This window comes from Xiphophorus couchianus, chromosome 12 (assembly GCF_001444195.1).
Source record: "Xiphophorus couchianus chromosome 12, X_couchianus-1.0, whole genome shotgun sequence".
In the NCBI taxonomy this organism is placed as follows: Eukaryota; Metazoa; Chordata; class Actinopteri; order Cyprinodontiformes; family Poeciliidae; genus Xiphophorus; species Xiphophorus couchianus.
In genome coordinates this window covers 26,629,526-26,648,219 of record NC_040239.1, presented here as the reverse complement: position 1 = coordinate 26,648,219, position 18,694 = coordinate 26,629,526, and the positions used below count along the sequence as shown (strand labels likewise).

Sequence of the window (18,694 nt, the reverse complement as noted above, 5' to 3'; positions counted from 1 at the left end):
GGGCCTACCCAGCACTTCCTGTTTATACTGGTTTATGATCGATTTCATCACCAGGTACAACCAAATGGAGGGTTTTCTTTCCTTTTGTAAATTTCGTTTATTCTCTTTAGCGTAGCCTTTTGAGTTGTGCTGTATTTAGTGTTTGTTTTTTTTGCAGGCCATTTTGTCGTGTAGATGAGTTTGTAAGTTAGAGTAATCTCAGTCCTGTTTTTGTTTTGTTTTTTGTTTGCGGGTGTGTGTGTGTGGGGGGGGGGGGGGGGGGGGGGGTGAGTGTAGAACCAGTAAGATTCTGGTTTTTAAGGTGGCAGAAAACCAATATGACTCCATTCCAGTAGATGGTGGTAATGCACATCTAAACGTTGCTTTCCATCCGCCATAAAAAAGGAAAGAAGAGAAAGAAAATCAAGACGTAGGAAAATCAAATCCACCAGGAAGTACTTGAACTGTCTGCTGATGCTGTTGACTCATCACAGTCCTTGACATTTCACATCATGCCTCAAACAGTGTCTGCATCCGAGTCCAACACCAACCATCACATCTCGTGACGTCCTGCTGATGGATATTATTTACTGAAGTCAAGGTGAGTATGAATTGATGCGAGGTTAGTTAGAAATGGCAGGAGTTTATTAAATGCATATCGTGCGAAGCAAATTCCCCTCTATCCATAAGAAGGCCATGTTAACGCAGGATCTTTCTCGATCACCTGTTTTCTTCCTCTGGATTGTTTGACTTGCCAAAGAACACCATAAACCTCTTGACTGCTCAAAACTCATACTTTTTCCTGATTCTCAGACTCCAGCTTTGAAATGACCTAGACAGCAACTCCCCGATGTTGTCTAGATTGCTTTTGAACCTATTCATGAACATCAACCCTTCCGATACAACTATCCACAGCTGAAGATCCGTCCTCTGCTCTGTGTTTGTGCAGTTTAGACAGATGTGTTCTGTGTGTGTGTTAAATATGGCGATTGAGTCACAGCTCTTAATCTATGTTCCTCTTGAGGGGATATTGCACTTTACACAGTCCATGAGATGAATTGTTTAGGTGGTTTCTTGGTGATATCTGTAAGTCTGTTCCCACTCAACAAATCTTTGTACGTGTCATTTTGTCCCAGTACATAATGTCCTTTTTGGTCATCTTACCATCTCTAGCATATCACCCACTTTAAATAGTTCTAGAAAGTTTATCGAAGCAATTGTTTACCCAGAAAGAAGCCCAGTGCTTTTTTTTAAAGGAGCAGAGAACATCCTGAGTCTTTGTTTGAATAATCCTGATGTACATCAAGATACAAATGCTGATTAAAAGTGGTAAGTGAATTACGTTCATGGAAGACAAGGACAATTTTGGGTTAATCACAATCAATATCAAAATGTCTTTTTTTTTAAACATTCAGCAATCTTACAGGAAACGTTGAGGCTTGACAGGGTTTTAAAAAATTATTTCATTTTATTGTTAGAACCTAGAATAAATATTAAGTGGTAGAGCAGGCGCCTCATATGACCTTGAGACCTTTGCTGCATGCCTTCCTCTTTTCTCTGTCTGCCCATTTCCTGTCTAGTGACTGTCAATACAGGCCAAAAAAATCTTAAGTTGCCTACAAATGGACTGACTATAGAAAAAAATAAAGGTTTGATTAGATGTTTAATATTGTATATGTCGTACGAAAGCTAAAGCAAAAGAAAGAATCACCTGATAACCTGTATTATGGTATTCTTTCCATCCTATGAGCTATTTTTAACCCTGCTGGCAAGAACTATCCAGTCTTCTGCATTTAATTCAGTTCAGTTTATTTATACAGTGTCACATCACATCATCTCAAAGCACTTTACAAAAAATGTTGAATCAATCCAATCATATGTGCATTCCAATAGATCCTAGGCTTGAAGTCAAGTTTAATTTATTCTTCTAATTGGTCATGTTTTCTGGAGGAGCATGTAGCTTTGTTGTCTTTGTAGCAATCCGTCATACCGATCGTGCATGTGGCGACTGTGGGAGAAAAAAACTCATATGTAACAGGAAGAAACCTGCAGCGGAACCAGGACCTGGGTCAGTGTGAATGGTGATCTCCTATGACCGTCTCAGGGTTTGAGAAGACAAACCTGAGGTTATTCAGCATTAAGTGTACCAACAGTTTAATTAGATACAAACTGTCAACCACTGGGGCGATTGTAGACCTCCTGGTTTTCACGTTGGAAAATCCTACTTCCAAGATTATGTAGTGTTACTTCCTGTTGTTTCTGCCTCCCAATTCCATCTGGTACCAAATAACCTGACCTGTTAGTCATGCATAACTTTCCTCCACAGTGTATATGTCTCTAGGTTTGTGCCAGACCTTTGTACTTCTGCTGATGGCATGTCTCGCTGCTTGTGTTGGTGTTGATTTCTTGTCCCTTGGTAGCATGAGGTATGAGTCTGGCTTTCGCACGGATTCTCTTCGGTCGGTTACTCTAAATGAATCTGACAATCGATGCTTGTTTTGTGCATAAACAAGGTGACGCTTTTTAACAAGCCTTAAAAATTCATACGCTCGCTTTGCAGAACAAGCATACTTCTTGGTTGGTGTCAATTTCTTGTATAAGAGTAGGATACGCATTGCAGTTTTCCTGCATGCATCATGCAAAGGAAATATTAGCAGACTGATTGATTGTAAATTCCTGTACCACACAGGTCAGTAGAGATGCTTGCTTACCTTGAAACCTGCAATGTTTGTACATCAAAGCTGGGTTATGTAATGTTTGTTAAAAAAATATATTTTTTTACATTTTTGCTAAAACTGTCACCATTTGTGAAAAAAAAAAAAATCAAGCTCCTCCTGGTGCTACTATTGACATCTGAAGAAATCCACTACAACCAGTCAGAGATGGGAGGAGGGTCTTAGTGCTGTGCATCAAAATCGTGTACACGCAACTTAATGGAACAACTTACCTTTCTAAGAAAAGTTTTATCCGCTGTCATCAGTGGCCATGCCAGCATTACTGAGCATTCAAGGCAGGCTCTGTTGACAGGGAGAAGCTGTAGCATAGCAGAGAGCAAGGGGGAGGCTGTGAGCTTGTACATGAGCATGATTGACAGTGTTAAGGCCCTCCTCCTGGCTCCAATTGGGTGACTCTAACCAAGCTGTGTATTTCTCTAGTTAGCACTTTTTTCCCTGTCTCATACTTTACCGTCATGACAGTTTTACAAAAAAAATGTTTTTTTTTTGTTTTTAAACTTTTCCCATCCGCTGTAATTGTGACTGTCTGCATTCAGAATGAGCAAATAACTCCAAGCATGTTCTGTGAACACAGACAGATGACCGGGCGGATCGTTTCTGGCGCTCGCCACAGGGCCACATCCACATATTTCTGTCTGGTCTGTGTCCTCCCACTGAATATGTTCAAGTGGGCAACACCGCAGAGTGGGATGGCTAAAAGTGCGGCAAGCCACTGACCCAGGTTAATATGATTAAAACGCTTTTCGGTGCCAGCGTCGGCAGTTGCAGAGGCACGCGGGGTGCTGAATGCTGAAAACAGAGCACAAATCCTCAGAGAGTCTTACAAAGCAGCATTGGGTGGGGAGGGGAGGTGTGTGTGTCCATGTTGTGTGTGTGTGTGTGTCTGTAGCTGCTGTATAAGCAGCTGTGCTGAGGCCAGATCTGAGGCTGCAGAGGAAGCTGTATCTGTGATTTCCCCACAGTCTGTTTCTGCAAACCCTGAATAAAATTCAGCACCTTTTTGTTACAAGAAAAAAAAAGTTGCTGCAGAAATTCTAATGATAGACTCAACATATACAAAGCAGATGATTTTGAATAAGCTAGTGAGACAAAGCTGGAAATCACTATTTCTGGCCCGGACGTAATGGTAATGATCTGTGACAGGAAGAAAGCGACGGAGCCATCACACAAAGGTGAAAAGGACAATCACAGGGTTTTTTTTTTGTTCCCCAAAATTCATATCGGATGTCAGAGGCTTTTTAAAACCAGCATTAGCACCTCTGGCCGCATATCCCTGTGACGATGCTGAGCAAAACCTTTTGATTTGTCTCATCTCGAAGATCATCAAGGATAGCACAGGCCGCCATTCACACAAACCACGATTTAAACTTCTCCTTACCATCTGATCGCAAAGCTCAGAACGAGCTACGGAGGACACCGCTCCAGGCCTTTGCTAGTGCCAAGACATCAAAGTACACAGCCAGCATCTTTGTGCAGGATCTGTTACCGCCGTAATTAGCTGGTTGTTACAGGAGGCAGGTTACAGAGGAAAGTCCTTAAAAGCCACAGCAAGCCTCTATGGAACGGATGGGTTTTAATAATCCGGGTTAGGTTTTGCTGTCTGCAGGAATCTGCCAGCACTGTTGAATAAATCAAAAGCCTTAAAAAAAGCATTCTGGTCAAACGGTTTTTTGTTTTGTTTTTTTCTTTTCTTAAATTGTCGTGTAGCAACCACAAACTTTATGGAAAATTTTGGTTTTGGAAATCTTAAGTGTTGCATGCATAAGCATCCAGCCCCTTTTTTTTTTTTTTTACTCATAAATAGATTAAGAATAGAATAAAAAGAGTAGAAATATCAACACACAAGTGTAACAGCAGCATCTAAGGTATGTTAGTTCACAGAAAACATCGAAAAGTGTAAAAAAGTTATATATATATATATATATATAACTTTTTGTTTTACACTAATAATAATTTATAACCCCGGAGAGTTGGCCCGTCAGGCGAGGCTTGCAAACTGATTTTCAGTTGACTTAATGCCAGTCCACATGTGCAAAAACTGATAGCACCCAAAAGGACTTGCAGCTCTTTTGTGTTGCCTCAAGGGGTTGAATATCAACGCGTACCTCACTTTTCAGACCTTTTCTCTAAAATGTATAATTTAGCACTTGACGTTTTGGGGATGGAATGGGACAAAATTGGAGAGGGGTGGGGGAAAAAAAAAAAAAAAGTTGATGTGAAAGTTCTGCCCTTTCACAGAAGGAGATGACACCGTGTCAGTTTTAAATATGCGACATTTAGATGAGAGCCGCTCTACGAACGCGTGCAAGGGCGGTTGCATAATGGTCAGATTTAAGTCGCGGTGTGTGGAAAGCGTTCTCACCTCACGTCACCTATCAGCTCGCATCTTCACGCACGTTTTCACAGTTCACTAAGTGGGAACCGCTGCCGAGTGGAAGCGTTTGTTTCCTGTTTCTCTCTCTCTCTCTCTCTCTCTCTCTCTCTCCCCTTCGTGTGTGCGCGTGTGTGTGTGCGCGCGCGCTTCTCCTCCAGTCAGCCCAACACGGTTCCTGAATATTCATGATAGTGGCTCTAAACGTCAGGACGCAGCGGCGGCTCGTCCTCCTTGTCAGAGAGGCTGGGAGAGAGAAGAGGAGGGACAGCATGCCACATCGCTCGGCTGCGTTTCTCCCACCGACGCTGAGCGACGGCTTGTGCGGTTAAGCGCAAATCTGCCCTCAACCCGTCTCCAGGCTGCGGCGGCAGCTCGGCGAGGCTCGGCGCTGCGATGAACTGACGGGAGGAGAGAAGCAGCAAAGCAAGGGAGAGATAGAGAAACACCGCCTTCTTCTCTTCTCTAATTTATTTATTTATCTTAAAAAAAAAAAAAAAAAAAAAAAGCGAGCTCGTATTTACTGGACGCACCTTGGGTTCGTATCTTGAGAGCGGGAGAGGTGGGGAGGGGGGTGTGGAGAAATCGAGCGACCGCCGAAAAGGAAAGACGGTGACTGCGAGGAAATGCTTCGGGACAAGCGGCCATAAGCAGAGAGGAAGGGAGAGGGAGAGTTACCTGCACGATGAAGGAGACACGTCGGGGTTAAACGGAGCTGGCGACTTCCCACGTTGCGGGGGAAGAGATGTTTTGCAACTGTCGTCCGCTGTTTGGAGGGGATATGCCTCCCCTGGCGTCAGCATTCGCTTGTATGGCGTAGTGTTTGGGGGAGCTGAGCACGTAAAGCTGTCCCCATTGAAGCCCATAAACATAATAATAACAACAATAAGCGTCGTACTCCGGCTTGAGCAACCATTTCTTTCTTTTTCCTTTTTATATTTTTTATATTTTTTTTGCCCTCGGTCTTGAACTTCCATGACTCCGAGCGCAGCCTCCTGAGCTGTCCGCGGTGCTGAATGAACCAGCCGGCACCGAAGCCTCCGCCACGCCGGGACAACCGCCGGGCTTGACTGGGTCGGCCAGACCAGTGTTCCCGCCCTCCCCACTTCAGTTGTTTGTTTTTTTTTTTCATGGCTGTGGCACGCAAAATCAAAACTTTGCTGACCGTCAACATCCTGGTGTTCGTGGGGATCATCCTGTTCTCGGTGTACTGCAGGATCCAGGACCGATCCGAGGAGCTCATCCAGCTGGGGCGCCTCTCCGACCAGAGGCTGAGAGCCAGGAATGGCAAAGTTTCCAACTTGGTGGACAGGCAGTCAATTCTTCAGCGACTGGAGAGGCTGGAGGATGTGGTGTACAACCAGCTAAACGGTAGGACGTGGCTTTAAAAAGCCGGGAAATGTTTTAACTGGAGATGGGTGAAATGACTAAACATGAATAAAAGGGACAGTCTAAAAACTGGGATATCACATTTCTTCTTTTTATTAAGAAACGTTCACATATTGATGCTTAATCTAATTTTTTTTTTTTTTTTTTAGAGAAAGTGATTTAATTGCATTTAGGCAGAAAAGAAATTCTTACAAAAACTACTTTCTATCTGAGGATCCTACATAGAAAGTCTTGGGCTGAAATAATTTCAGTGACGCGCTTCATGCAGTCAGATAGCAATACCCGACATCTGTCTGATCCAAATTTTCTCAGCTGATTTTTTTTTTTTTGTTTGTTTTTAAACTGATGATCTCACATTTTTCTCAAGCTCCTTTTTAAATTCCATGTTAGTTCATGGTGGAATCTGTGCTGCAGCAACACATTCCCAAACTATGGCAGTTCTAGCTCTGTGCTTCACAGCTGGTTTGAGATCATGTTCCTAGAATGCCGTTTCTAGTGTTTGAAATATTAAAAGATCAACCCATCTTGTCTTAATAATAGTTTTACATGAGTCCCGGTTTTTGTCTGCCTTTTTTCGTGTGTGTGGGGAATGTAGTCTAGCCTTCATGTTTTCCTTATGGTGCAGCTGTTCTCTCCCATTGAAGTTAAACGTATGCGCTCTCTTTCTGAATGTAAATGCGTGTTATAAAATGGAACAGCAGCGAAGCTTGCTCGGACAGCCGGATTTGGGCATGTCGGCAGCTGCTCTGGATGTCCTCCTCTTGCAAAACGACTTTCAGTAAAGAATCAGAATGACTGATTTGAAATTCTTTTGAGACCTATTTTAGGTCTCCCTGAGGTGCAGCAGCTTATCTGAATCATAAGCTGCTGAAATTTTGCTTCTGAATGCTCCAGACAATTCTCTTTTTCTTATGTTTTGTACTGACCATGGTGTTCACTGCTAGAAACACCGACCTTTTATAACCAGGAAAAGTCCTTCAAAACGCTGAGGAATGTTGTCCCAATGTGTCTAATTTGAGATACTTTAAGTGGGTAGGGATGTTGCATTTTACACTTTAATTTATTTGTGCTGCTTGAATTTCTCACTATTGCTATGATTGATGTTAAACTTTTGTATATCCAAATACAAAAGAAAAACAGCCTTCATATTATTTACACCACTGTATAGCCTATCTTGTCAACACAAGCTTGCAGTCTCATGAATTTGCCTCTATGTGGACCACAACTCATGGATCTGTGTTTTATTTTGTAATCTTGCGGCCTCAATTTTATTTTTGTGAAACACTGAAAAATAATTGGTTTCCCACATGAAACTGCATTAACCGGTTTGGTGAGTTTTGGCTAGTTTCCTATTAAGAGGCTAATGAAGCAAGGCTCTCCACTAGAGTGTGATGCCGTCTCCGTGTGCTGTCCGTTCAGACTTTACTGGACTATATCCTTTTAACAGCCTTCCCAGTAAATGACTTGTTGTAAAGTTCACAGTGACTGTAAGTGTTTGTGTCAGCAATTGTGTGCACATTAGATATTTAAATAACAGACGTCAACATGCCAGCAGCATCACCTCCAAATAATTTTCACCAAGCGATTTGCCTTGGTGGTGTCAGTCTTTGGTTTGGTCACTTCAGCAGTGCTGCTTTCTATAAAATCATATTTTATTTGACAATAACCCCTTTACATCTATAATCTTCCAGTCAGAAGACTGGTTTGGACATATCCCTTGATCTTTTCCATATGTTGCCATGGTAATATTTACTATGGTAGGGAGACGTAAAAAAAGCTCCAAAAACTGAAGTAGAGCTAAAATGATTAAAAATGTTTTACAGTTTTAAAAAAATTTAAATCTGCTTTGCGTTTGTGTTTTTCGCTGCCTTTAGCTACTAGTCTTTACTTATCAAAAGGAGCAGTAATTTTTGTTGCCTAGTTTTCTTGGGAGAAAAGCACAAGCGGAGTCAGACTGTATTCAGAGCGTCCGTGGACATCAGTTGTCAAACCTCGCTATTTAGATTCTGGCCCAGACTTTGACTAGGGCATTCTAACTTATAAATAAACCTTTATCCTAATTAGGCTTGCAAAATGTTAGGTAAATGTGTAATTGCAATACTTCTAATTATGATTCTAAACATATTTTTTGACTTGTTTTCTTTAAAATTGCTCAATTTTCCCATCCTCTCTGAGCTTTAGCATCTCAACCACTAAGGACAACCACCATATTTGGGCACTAAGGCTGGTTACACTCCTCCCACCATATATTTATAGAATTTTATTTTGTATTGTTTAGCAAAATATTGCATGAAAGCCGTCCTTTGTGATTACAGTAACGCATAGACTGATATTACAATAAATATTATAATTAGATACATTGATTGAAAATATTTCATTGTATCTCTGGATATACCTTTGGCATCATGGTCCTACTAGAAGGTAAACCTCTGTCTGTTCTGAAACCATGTACTTTCTTGTTCCTTCTATTTTACCATTGGGAGCAACTTTATGTTTGTTTATCAATGAAAGGCAAAAAAACACACAAGTTTGTTGTAATAAAATCTTAACAGACATAAGAGGTTTTAACACTTTAACACTGTGTAAACAATCCAGCCTGAATATCAAGACCACTACTGGCAGGTAAAGTGTAGTTTATTGCGTCTGCTGTATTTGTGGGGGCCATCTTTTTGTGATTCTATAGGGAAATCCTTTATGATAGTATTTAAGTAACTTTAACACTTAGGATATATCTCATGTGCTGACCCAGTTTTAATTTTCTTAGTAAACCAATTAATGGTTTAGCCGTAACTAATCAAAGTGTAAAAACAGTGTAGAACAATACATTATCTTCAAATGTACTCTTTTCTGTTATATTGAGAAAACGTACATGCCTGTCGGGGAGGGTGGCACGAATAGTTTTTCATTCTGTCTTCTGTGCATCCCGCTGTTGAGATGAAAGAAACTATCTCTGATTGAATAAAGTATTTTTTTTCTCTCACTCTCCACAGAACAAGTAAAATATTCTTAATTTCGACTCGTACAGCGCCGCTTTATTACATTACATCACGCTCGGATCCAGCAGCGTTGCTGATGGAAGACTGATTCACTGATTAAAAGAAGAAGTGAGACGGCAAATTGCAGACGTTTCAAAAGTATATTCCAGCTAAAATGTGTCATTTCAGACACTCGCTAACTCTGTTAAGCTGTAGCAGGCGTGTTTAGTTTGTAAAACTTTAAGCACCTATATAAAGACAAAAATATTCTCTGACTTATTACTTGCTGGTCAGTTAGTCTGAATAATATAATCAGTAAATAACACGAAGTCTGAGTGCATGCAATGCAGGAATATGATCAAATATTCCCTTGGATTGTTTCATCTCTTCTAATACTGTGTCTAATAACAATTTGAAATCTAGAGATGGCATTGAAACAGTTTCAGAAAATATATTTGGTACTTTAAGCTATTACTGTGTGGCAACTATACATAATACATATATTAATTCTATAATTAGAGGTAACATGTAATCAACTGATTGGACAACAACAGAAAACCAGAATTAAACAAAACTATAAGAGAGACATCTTGTTTCAAGCTGTTTACATTGAGCCTCTTGTCCCCATTTTTATTTTCATGAACTCCACTTATGGCGATGAAAATCATTTTATTCCACTTTAAATGTTGCAGCAGTAAGAACTGTTAGACATTTCCATTTATGAAAGACTGCTCCCATGTTTCCTTTACTAAAACAGATATTAAAGCTAGCATTGAAATTTATTTCCTTGGCTTTTTAGGGTACTTAAAAAGCTCTTACAATGGCTGCTGGAGAAACGACACAATTAAACCAAAACTAAACAACAAGACCCGTTGTTTTGTTTTCACAGGGTGAAGGTTTCGCGTATCTCAAAGTTGGAAAGAATTTTTAATAAGTGTGAAATGTTACAGTTTAGGTTAGACTGTGCTGTTTTGTCTTTTAGTGCTTAATTTTGAGGAGGTGCAAGTGTCAGAAGTTTTGAAATGTTTTCGATTCTGTTTTCATGAGCAGAATAAAGGTTTTATACATCAGAAACTTTGTTCTAAGCTAAATCAGTTCAGTGCAGAGTAGAGAAATTTACAGAAAAGTGAAATAGGCCTTTACTTCAGCACAGAAGCCGGTTCTGACCTTTTACATTGTTGGCAGCATCTGTAACAAATTTATGGCATTTTTAAAATGCAGCAATTTGTGGGACTAGATTTTATTTTGCTTTAATATGGTGAGATCTTGTAACATCTCTGTCTTTAAACTTGTGCATATTCACCAGGTTAGAAAATATTTTCAATTCAATGCTATAATGCAAGACATAGCATATTGTCCAAAACGTATTTTGATAAAAAACATTCATCATATTCCAAAAACCTTTTGATAGGGAAGAAATTATATAAATTATATAAAAATATAGATTTAAAATTGGGCATGATTTTAGTTTACCACACCTGTATGTCATTCAACAATAGCTGCCAAAAATGTTACATCCAAATAAAAATAGATTCTTGGAACATGGTAAAACCTAATGTATGACAGAGGAGAAAGGTTGTTGAAGTTGCAGTATCTCATCAGCTTAGATAGTTTCACATTGGTCCGTTTTTATTCTTAGTCTGTTTGATTCACATTTACAAAGTGCAAATGCAGGCTTTTCTGGCCTTGATCCTGTTATAATGCTGGAGCTTCAGCACATTTTTGAGGGTCAGTCTGTCTTTTTGAGCTATGCTTAGCTTCTGGCATACAGCCAGCAGCGTTAGGCTCTCAAACCGAACGTTGAATCCTCTCATTCACTCAGATGTACAGTACAGACCAAACGTTTGGACACAACTGTGTGTCCAAACGTTTGGTCTGTACTGTATGTGAAGATGATGCAAGTGAACAGTGAGGTAAAACACCCAGTGGGCTTAGAACAGGGGTGTCAAACTCATTTTGGCTTTGGGCCAAATCAAAATCATGAATGCTCTTAAAGGGACTGATGTGCCAGAATATCCTGATAAAACCTGATCTCAAATTGTTAAAATGTCAATGAATTCTTAAAATTAAATAATATTACTTAACATCTTTTCAGTCCCTCGAGGATTTTGTGATTCTTTTTGTGATTTAAAAAAAAATTCAAAGTAGTTGTGGTACTAATTCAAAAAATATTTAAGATATTTGCGATATTTATTTATGACGGTAAATGCGACTTTTTATTACTTGCTGTATAGATCATGGACTATAATTTGACATCGATTAAGGCAGAGGCAGCTGTGTAGTGCAGTCAAGAAAGTTTTTGAGAATTTTTGAGAAAAATCTGACTGATATAATTTGACAGTAAACAGATGAAAACTGCATTGATTTGATTGATAACATAATATTCAAGCAGACTAGAATTTACTAGTCTAGAATTTAGAGGACCACATAAAAAGCCATGGCGGGCCAGATTTGACCCACGGACCCTGAGTTTGAGTTTGACACACGTGGCTTAGAGGAAAGAAATAAACACAACTTTAAAAAAAAAATTTTTTAATCCGTTTCTGTTTCTTCTTATGGTATTATAGAAATGAATGTAAAACTTTCATTTTTGTCCATTCTTGACCGGTCCAAAAAGTCAGCTTTAATTATTTTCAGGTTCCAGGTCCCACATGTGACACAGTTAATTTGTTTGTGCCTCAAAAATGAAGATTACAAAGGAGGAGAAACAAACACGAAAAAAGGACAACAGCTTCCACAATTGCCGTTGTCGCTCGAATATTTGCGTTCGAACGCAGCAGATTGAAAGCATTTCTGATGCTGAAGTGGCTCCAATATAGCCTTCCAGATATTTGATATACATTTGATGAATTAGATCTACTCTGAATGATTTCACTCCGTTTCAGGCTGTTAGGCTCAATTTCAAACCGATTTTTAACATAACAAACTGCTGAACTTTATTCTTCAAACAAATTAAGACGTTCAGCGTGACTCCGACAAATTCTGATTTACCGTCTGCAAACAGTCTCTCTGTGAAATGTAGGTCTCGAAAGGAGAACTGCAATTCAGTCGCAATTTATCTCGAACAGAGCCAAGGGTGTGTGGAAACATTTGCTAGCTGTCGCCTTTCTCCATGATTTGTTTTGAACTCTTTAATGGCATACTTAATCACGTCCTCATAGTGCAGGTCAACAGCCTCCTTTTTTTTTCTTCTTTTTTTCCCCCCCGCCTAACTTGTGCAGAGACCACAAATTGTATTCTCCTGCTGTAGGGAATAACTACACTAAGAGGGAGACTCATTGTGCAAATAACTATTACCATGTCCACCAGCAATACGAGGTAATTGCCCATTTCCTTCGTTGTTTATGGCCTACCAATGACATGCCATCGGAGCAGCAGCAGGGACCAATTAGATTTGGAGGACAATAAACAAGTCGGAGAATTCCTCTTTTACGGTTTGCCTGGTAGACGGTCACCAGTCTCCCAACGAGTAAACAGCGAAGCCTTTTCAGCCGCCCGTTCTGCACAAAAATGAGCGATAAGAGGGTTATCAGCAACGCTGCTCTGCTGTTGATGCCATCAGCCTCGGAATAATCAGACGAAGGGGGGTTTTAGGCTTGTTAGCAAGCTTAATATGAAGCAGTGTTTGACCCCAGGCGTTGCATTAGGATCTGTAAATGCCGCTTCTCTTTCGCTCACCTTCCGGGGGTCTAGTGAGTGCAAAGGTCCTAAACGAACCCGTACGCACATGTGTGGAATGACGCCGAAAGCAATTATTCTCGAGACGGCGATGTCCATTTCGCTGCGTTCCCTTTCAGCTCGAGTGGATTAAGCCTGACGATGGTAGACCGAATGTGCTTTTTCCTTTTCCATTTTCTCTCGAAGATATTTCTCTCCAGCAGTTATTGGTATGATGTTTATTATCGCAGTCGGTATGTAGGAACCCGGCGTTCAGTTTTATCTACTCAAACAAGAAAAGAAATTGTGAATGTTGACAGAAATAGTGAAGAGGGAAGAGGAGATGGGTTCATAAGCAATTTGTTTTTGCAGTTTGGTAAGAATTCGATAGATGGTCCGTATTATGCAGTTCTCCAACAATTGTTCTCTACTATTTTTGGAAAATTAAAAATGTTTTTTTTTGTATTACTACAGTAAGGTCAGACTAATCCAGCACCACAACAATAAAACTCAATAAGAGCAGGAATTGCTGCAGTCTTCAGTTTTTACTAGTAATCTAGTATATACTGTCTTTTGTGAGATACTGGGTCTTTAACAGGGCCGGTTTTAGCCATTTAGGTGCCTTAAGCATAAATGCTTTGAAAAACCCCCAAAATCCAGAAATCCTGAAAGTCTTCAGAACATCTTCACATTAAGTTACATGTCATTTTATATAAACCCACTTTAACACTGCTGTTCAACATAAGTCACTTTTGTGTAGGACAAACATAACAGGCTAAATGTAGGATTATTTTCTCATGATTTTGTTGCTTTTGTATTTCCCATTTCTCATGTTTTCTTAGTTTGCTCAAGGAAGTTCAGTGTTGCTTTAGTAGTGAATAACTTCTATTTTTTCGTCTACATCAGTAAAATAATTCCAGAGGTTCTTTCTACTTCCGTCTCTCTCGACCACGACAGACTGTCGCTCACTGCCACTCTCAAATTGTGCACAAACAGCGCAGAGTAGGAGGAAATACGGACGGTAGGGGGAGAGAGAGAGAGAGTACAAGTGACACATGACCATCATCTTGCTGTGTCTTTTTTTCACTTGTCCGTCTCCTGTTGTTCCTGTCTTTTCAAAGGGAATAATATGCCACTTTTGTGTTATATCTGCTTAACATGTTCAGCACAATATTTGGCCTTCTTTTTGGTGTCCCCTGCGGGCAATCTGTGCCCTTTGCGTGGTGCTCGATCAGTGTGAAGCTCTTCTTTATCGTGGTGGCAGTAGCATATTTGGGTCAGGGATGCTGCATGGAGGAGCATCGGTGTAGAAAAGCTTTTTTATCGATGGCGTATGGCTCACAACCGATCCCAGAAAGTCAATGTCATTGTTCATGACTTCACCTTCTGTTTGCTGATTGGCCCGGTAGGAAATGTACCGGAAAGAAAACAAGTGAAGGGGAGAAACCCTAGACTCTGCTGTAAGCAAAAAAAAAAAATTTATTGCGAAGTTGCACAGGAAGGCGATGGCCAGGCTAGTAGGGACATAAACTGTCCTCCAAATTATGAATTGGCTGGTTGATTAAACAAAGTAGAGTTGTTGTTTTTTTTTTATTCTGTCTCTCTGTCTAGGGAAATGGATTTGCAGATGGAAGTAGCATAATGGGAGGATGGCTGGATGCTGCAGTGGCTGATTGCTTCAGGGTAGTCTTAGTCTAGTTCAGAGGGGATCTACATAATATGAGCTCATATTGTATAAACCTTGCTGTTTATCGCCAGCTCTCCCAGCATGCAGGTGGTCAGTATCGATTCGTTCAGTTTAATAAAAAATGTATCTATGGCTGTCTTGTTTCAGCAGGAGAATACAAATCCCTGACTTTCCTTTCCACTGTCCACCATTTTCTCCAGTCACTCACTCACATAGAAACGCAATGAAATAAAGCTCTGTCAATCCGGACATTGCTCTTGGGTTCGCCGTCTGACCAACGGCGGGTGCGTCGTCTTTCTTTTTATTTTTGATATAGGCTGTTGTCCCACAGCTCACGGTCACACTGAGGCTTCTGTCATCAGCCACGCATGTCACTGCCATTTGTCTCCCGGCGCGTAGGCGCTGACGGGGATGGAGGCCACAGAGGCTCAGCGGCAGCACCAGATATACGTCTTATCTATGACGCACAATTATGACAAAGAAACCAAGGCTGTTTATATATGCCAAACCCGCTGGAGCAAAAAAAAAAAAAGCAGGATGAGAGAGGGGGGTAAATGTCACATTCACTGTCTTCCACGCTGACAAACCCGTTAGGCTTAGAGTAGATCTGGGTGACGCGCATCTCCGTGTGCCTATGTATTGTGTAGCGTGCGACTGCGCCGTGATTCCCGATGACATGAAATGTATTCCAATAAAGATATGCAGATGAGCAGCCGGTTGATAACATAGCTTCAAAAACAGATTAAAATCAGTTTTGCTCAGACTTGGAGGGGTGCGGGAGAATAAAGTTAATGAATTCAGCGACTCACCTGACAATCAGCAGGTGGCCTCAGAGAATAAGGCTTGTTATTGATGGAGCGAGTCTTTCTGTTATGCATGCTGCTGGCTTGGGGACGTGCTACGATTGCATACAGCTGATGGTAAGATTCAGTAGCAGAGGGGCATGTGCTCATATCGATGCCAGTAGACTTTCAATGAAGAATCCAAATACCACTGTAATCGAGTAAAATAAATAATTTATCTTTGTATTTTCTCATTCTAACTGAACAACAACATATTTTAACAACCTGTGTTGTCGCTGTAAATACATGTTCAAAATTTGTTTAAATACAATTGTTATATTATTATTATTATTATTATTATTATTATTATACTAAACAATGTATGTTTTTAATACATTTGCATTAATGAACCAGGTGTATCTTTAATAAACAAACAAAATGCTCTATTTTCATTGTTCTGATCAGATTTTAAACCTAAAAATACTATTGTGACAGGTTTTTTGTTTCAAATTTTTTATAATTGTAGGTACTTTTTTCCAACATAAATATGTATTGACCTTGAGAGTCATTGACATTCATTACATTTTTTTCTTTCACATTGCAACTACACATTTTTATTGGTATTCTATGTTATAGACTATCAGAGAAGTAAAGCACCAAATTGTGAGTTATACATGGTCTTCAAAATGTTTAGCAAACAAAAAGGTGTTGTGTACATTCTGCTTTCACCTCTCTTTTGCTGTTAAACAAAATCCAATCCCACCAACTGTCTTTACAGACTTGGTCTTGAATTGAAACGTAATCTTAACCTCAATCTTTTACAGACGTTTGTAAAAGAGTTCAAAACTAGCAGCATCACGAAGACAAAGGGCCACAGCAGATGGGCCAAGGAGAGTTTCAAAGAAGTTTAAACTAGGACTAGGTTATAAAGTTGAATCTTAAGCTTTGAACAGTTCACAAAGCTTTGTGGATGGAAAAAATATGACACAGCTGAAAATCTATCTACAGCAAACATGGAGGAGAAGAATTGATTTTTTTTTTTTTTAGATGAAACCAAAGTGAACCTTTTCACCTATGTAGAACATGCTTTTTGGGGAGTAAAACCAGCACTGCTCATCATCCACATTGTAATCCGTCATCCACAGTGAAACATAGTGGTGGCTATGTCATGCTGTGGGGATGCTTCTCTTCAGCAACCCAGGTGGTGGGAAGATGGATGGGGCTAAACTTAGGTTAATGTTAGAAAAGAAAAGATCAGGCGTGAGATTTGAGACAGAGCTTCACCTTCCTACATGAAAACAGCCCTAAGCATACAGCCAGAGTTTAGGGATTCAAAAGCTAGAACGGCCCAGTCAAAGTCCAGACCTGATGGATACCTTCACTAAGAGCAAGTAAAATACCTGTGATACAAAGACAAAAGATGTTGAAAACATACACACCAGATTTCTTTTAGATTTTTACTCTACTTCCCAATTTTTAACTCCTTTGTGCTGCTCCGTCTCATAAAATCCAAACAGAATACATTTGTAGTTGTAATGCGGTGGAATATGGAGACGTTCACATGTTATGAATGGGTTGCAAGGGACTGTAATATTCAGAATAGTCATACAGTAACTCAAACAATAAAAGGCAAGGAAGTTAATAGTGAAAGCGAAACTGTATTCAGGTGTGGAACATATTATTATTTTGAATAAAAACGCTTGCTGCAGTTGTGTCTGACCCAACACCAGCACTAGTCAGATGATGGTGCTGCTAGTTTTATTACACAAATGTCTGACAACAGCTTGCTGAGGCTGCAGGGTCGATGTAAAATGCTTTTAAAAGATGATGATCAGTCAGACTGGGTTGTTAGTTTGATGTGGATTGCAAACTTGCTTTCAGTTAAAGGTTTGAGACATTTTAAAAAGGGTAGAAATACATATGCCAAACCAAGCAATGCAGATCATTTTGCTAAAATATTCCAGTGAACCTATCACACACACATTCTGTTAGAATGGATACTGATTGAAATGAAATGTTAAATTGTAGTTTTGTTTCCTCTTTGTCATTTGACAAAAAAATTAATTTACCCTTTAAAAAAAAAAAACTATGACGGCAAATTTATTATAAATGAGATTCAGATGCGTGAAAATTCCTTGTCACACCTTTGTCTTGGGATTTGTATGTTGAAAACTTAGAGGTCTACTTCCAGCTTTCAAATCACGCTAGCTGTTCCCTTGATGTGCCTGCAGCTGTAAGTGGAAAAGCCAGACTTCCTGAAGCCCTTCTGTGGGCTCTTAATATTTCATAGGTTTGTTTTGGTTTTTGAATCCTTTTAAACCAACAAGTTACTTTTTTTTCCTTCCCCCCTCCTCTTCAAAAGATCACGAGGATCCCCCCCTCGTCCCCTCAGCATCAATATTTAGCACTCGGCTGCATCACTTTGGACATACATAAAAACCACTCTTCCTCTTAAATATTTCACTAAAAAAATGGGTCATCTTTGAAAATGAGACTTGTTTTTCATGCAGGCAAATCAAACGCTTTCTGGAAGTTTCCTCTTCAAGTCGAAGCCGGTGGAGGTTTATTCAGTCATATGGTGGATTGCGAGTGAGACGAACGCGGAGACAGATGCGTACATGGACACAATGAGATTTAAATTGGTGCCCAGCTTACAAAGTATCTGCACCCAGCTGATTCTTTAGATGGGAACGGAGTGTCAGCGGAACAAACAGATGTTGACTTGTAATTGCTTCGTTGTGAAATGATAAAAGAGTCAGAGCTGTGCGGTGTGTTAATAAAACTGGAAACACTGAATGTAAAAAAAGGAAATGCCTTATTTAAAATATATGAATTCTTGACATTTTTATTAGCATTTTCATCCATCTGGAGTCAGAGTGTGTTCTTTATGTTTTACACATCCGTGTTTCACACGTTGAAAGAAATCAAAACAGAGCAGTCAATAAATTAATTTATATGTAATAAAGCCTAATGATGCAAAACACTGACGGCGTCAGCTACAGATGTGTTTCTAAATGTTTGGTGATCACCAGAACATCCCATCGCCAACAAGACCACAATCCTGAAACAGAACATAAACTCAAAATGTGAATACGTGCTCCCCTATGAGTGTTCGATGC

The 18,694-nt window shown here is 39.9% G+C and overlaps 1 protein-coding gene across 2 annotated transcripts in view; it reads left to right on the top strand.

Annotated features, from left to right (window-relative positions):
* The first annotated feature begins 456 nt into the window (after positions 1–456).
* Positions 457–18,694, top strand: part of galnt9 (polypeptide N-acetylgalactosaminyltransferase 9) — a 123,251-nt gene continuing 105,013 nt past the window's right edge. The window contains exon 1 of one of the 2 annotated variants that reach the window (XM_028034364.1): positions 457–580. Coding sequence is in view for 1 of the 2 variants with exons in the window: in XM_028034363.1 (XP_027890164.1) it covers positions 6,216–6,456 (241 nt within the window). In the remaining variant the exon portion in view is untranslated. Of the gene's footprint in view, positions 581–5,251; positions 6,457–18,694 lie in introns of those variants that run through there. The other variant, XM_028034363.1, reaches the window with a different exon arrangement.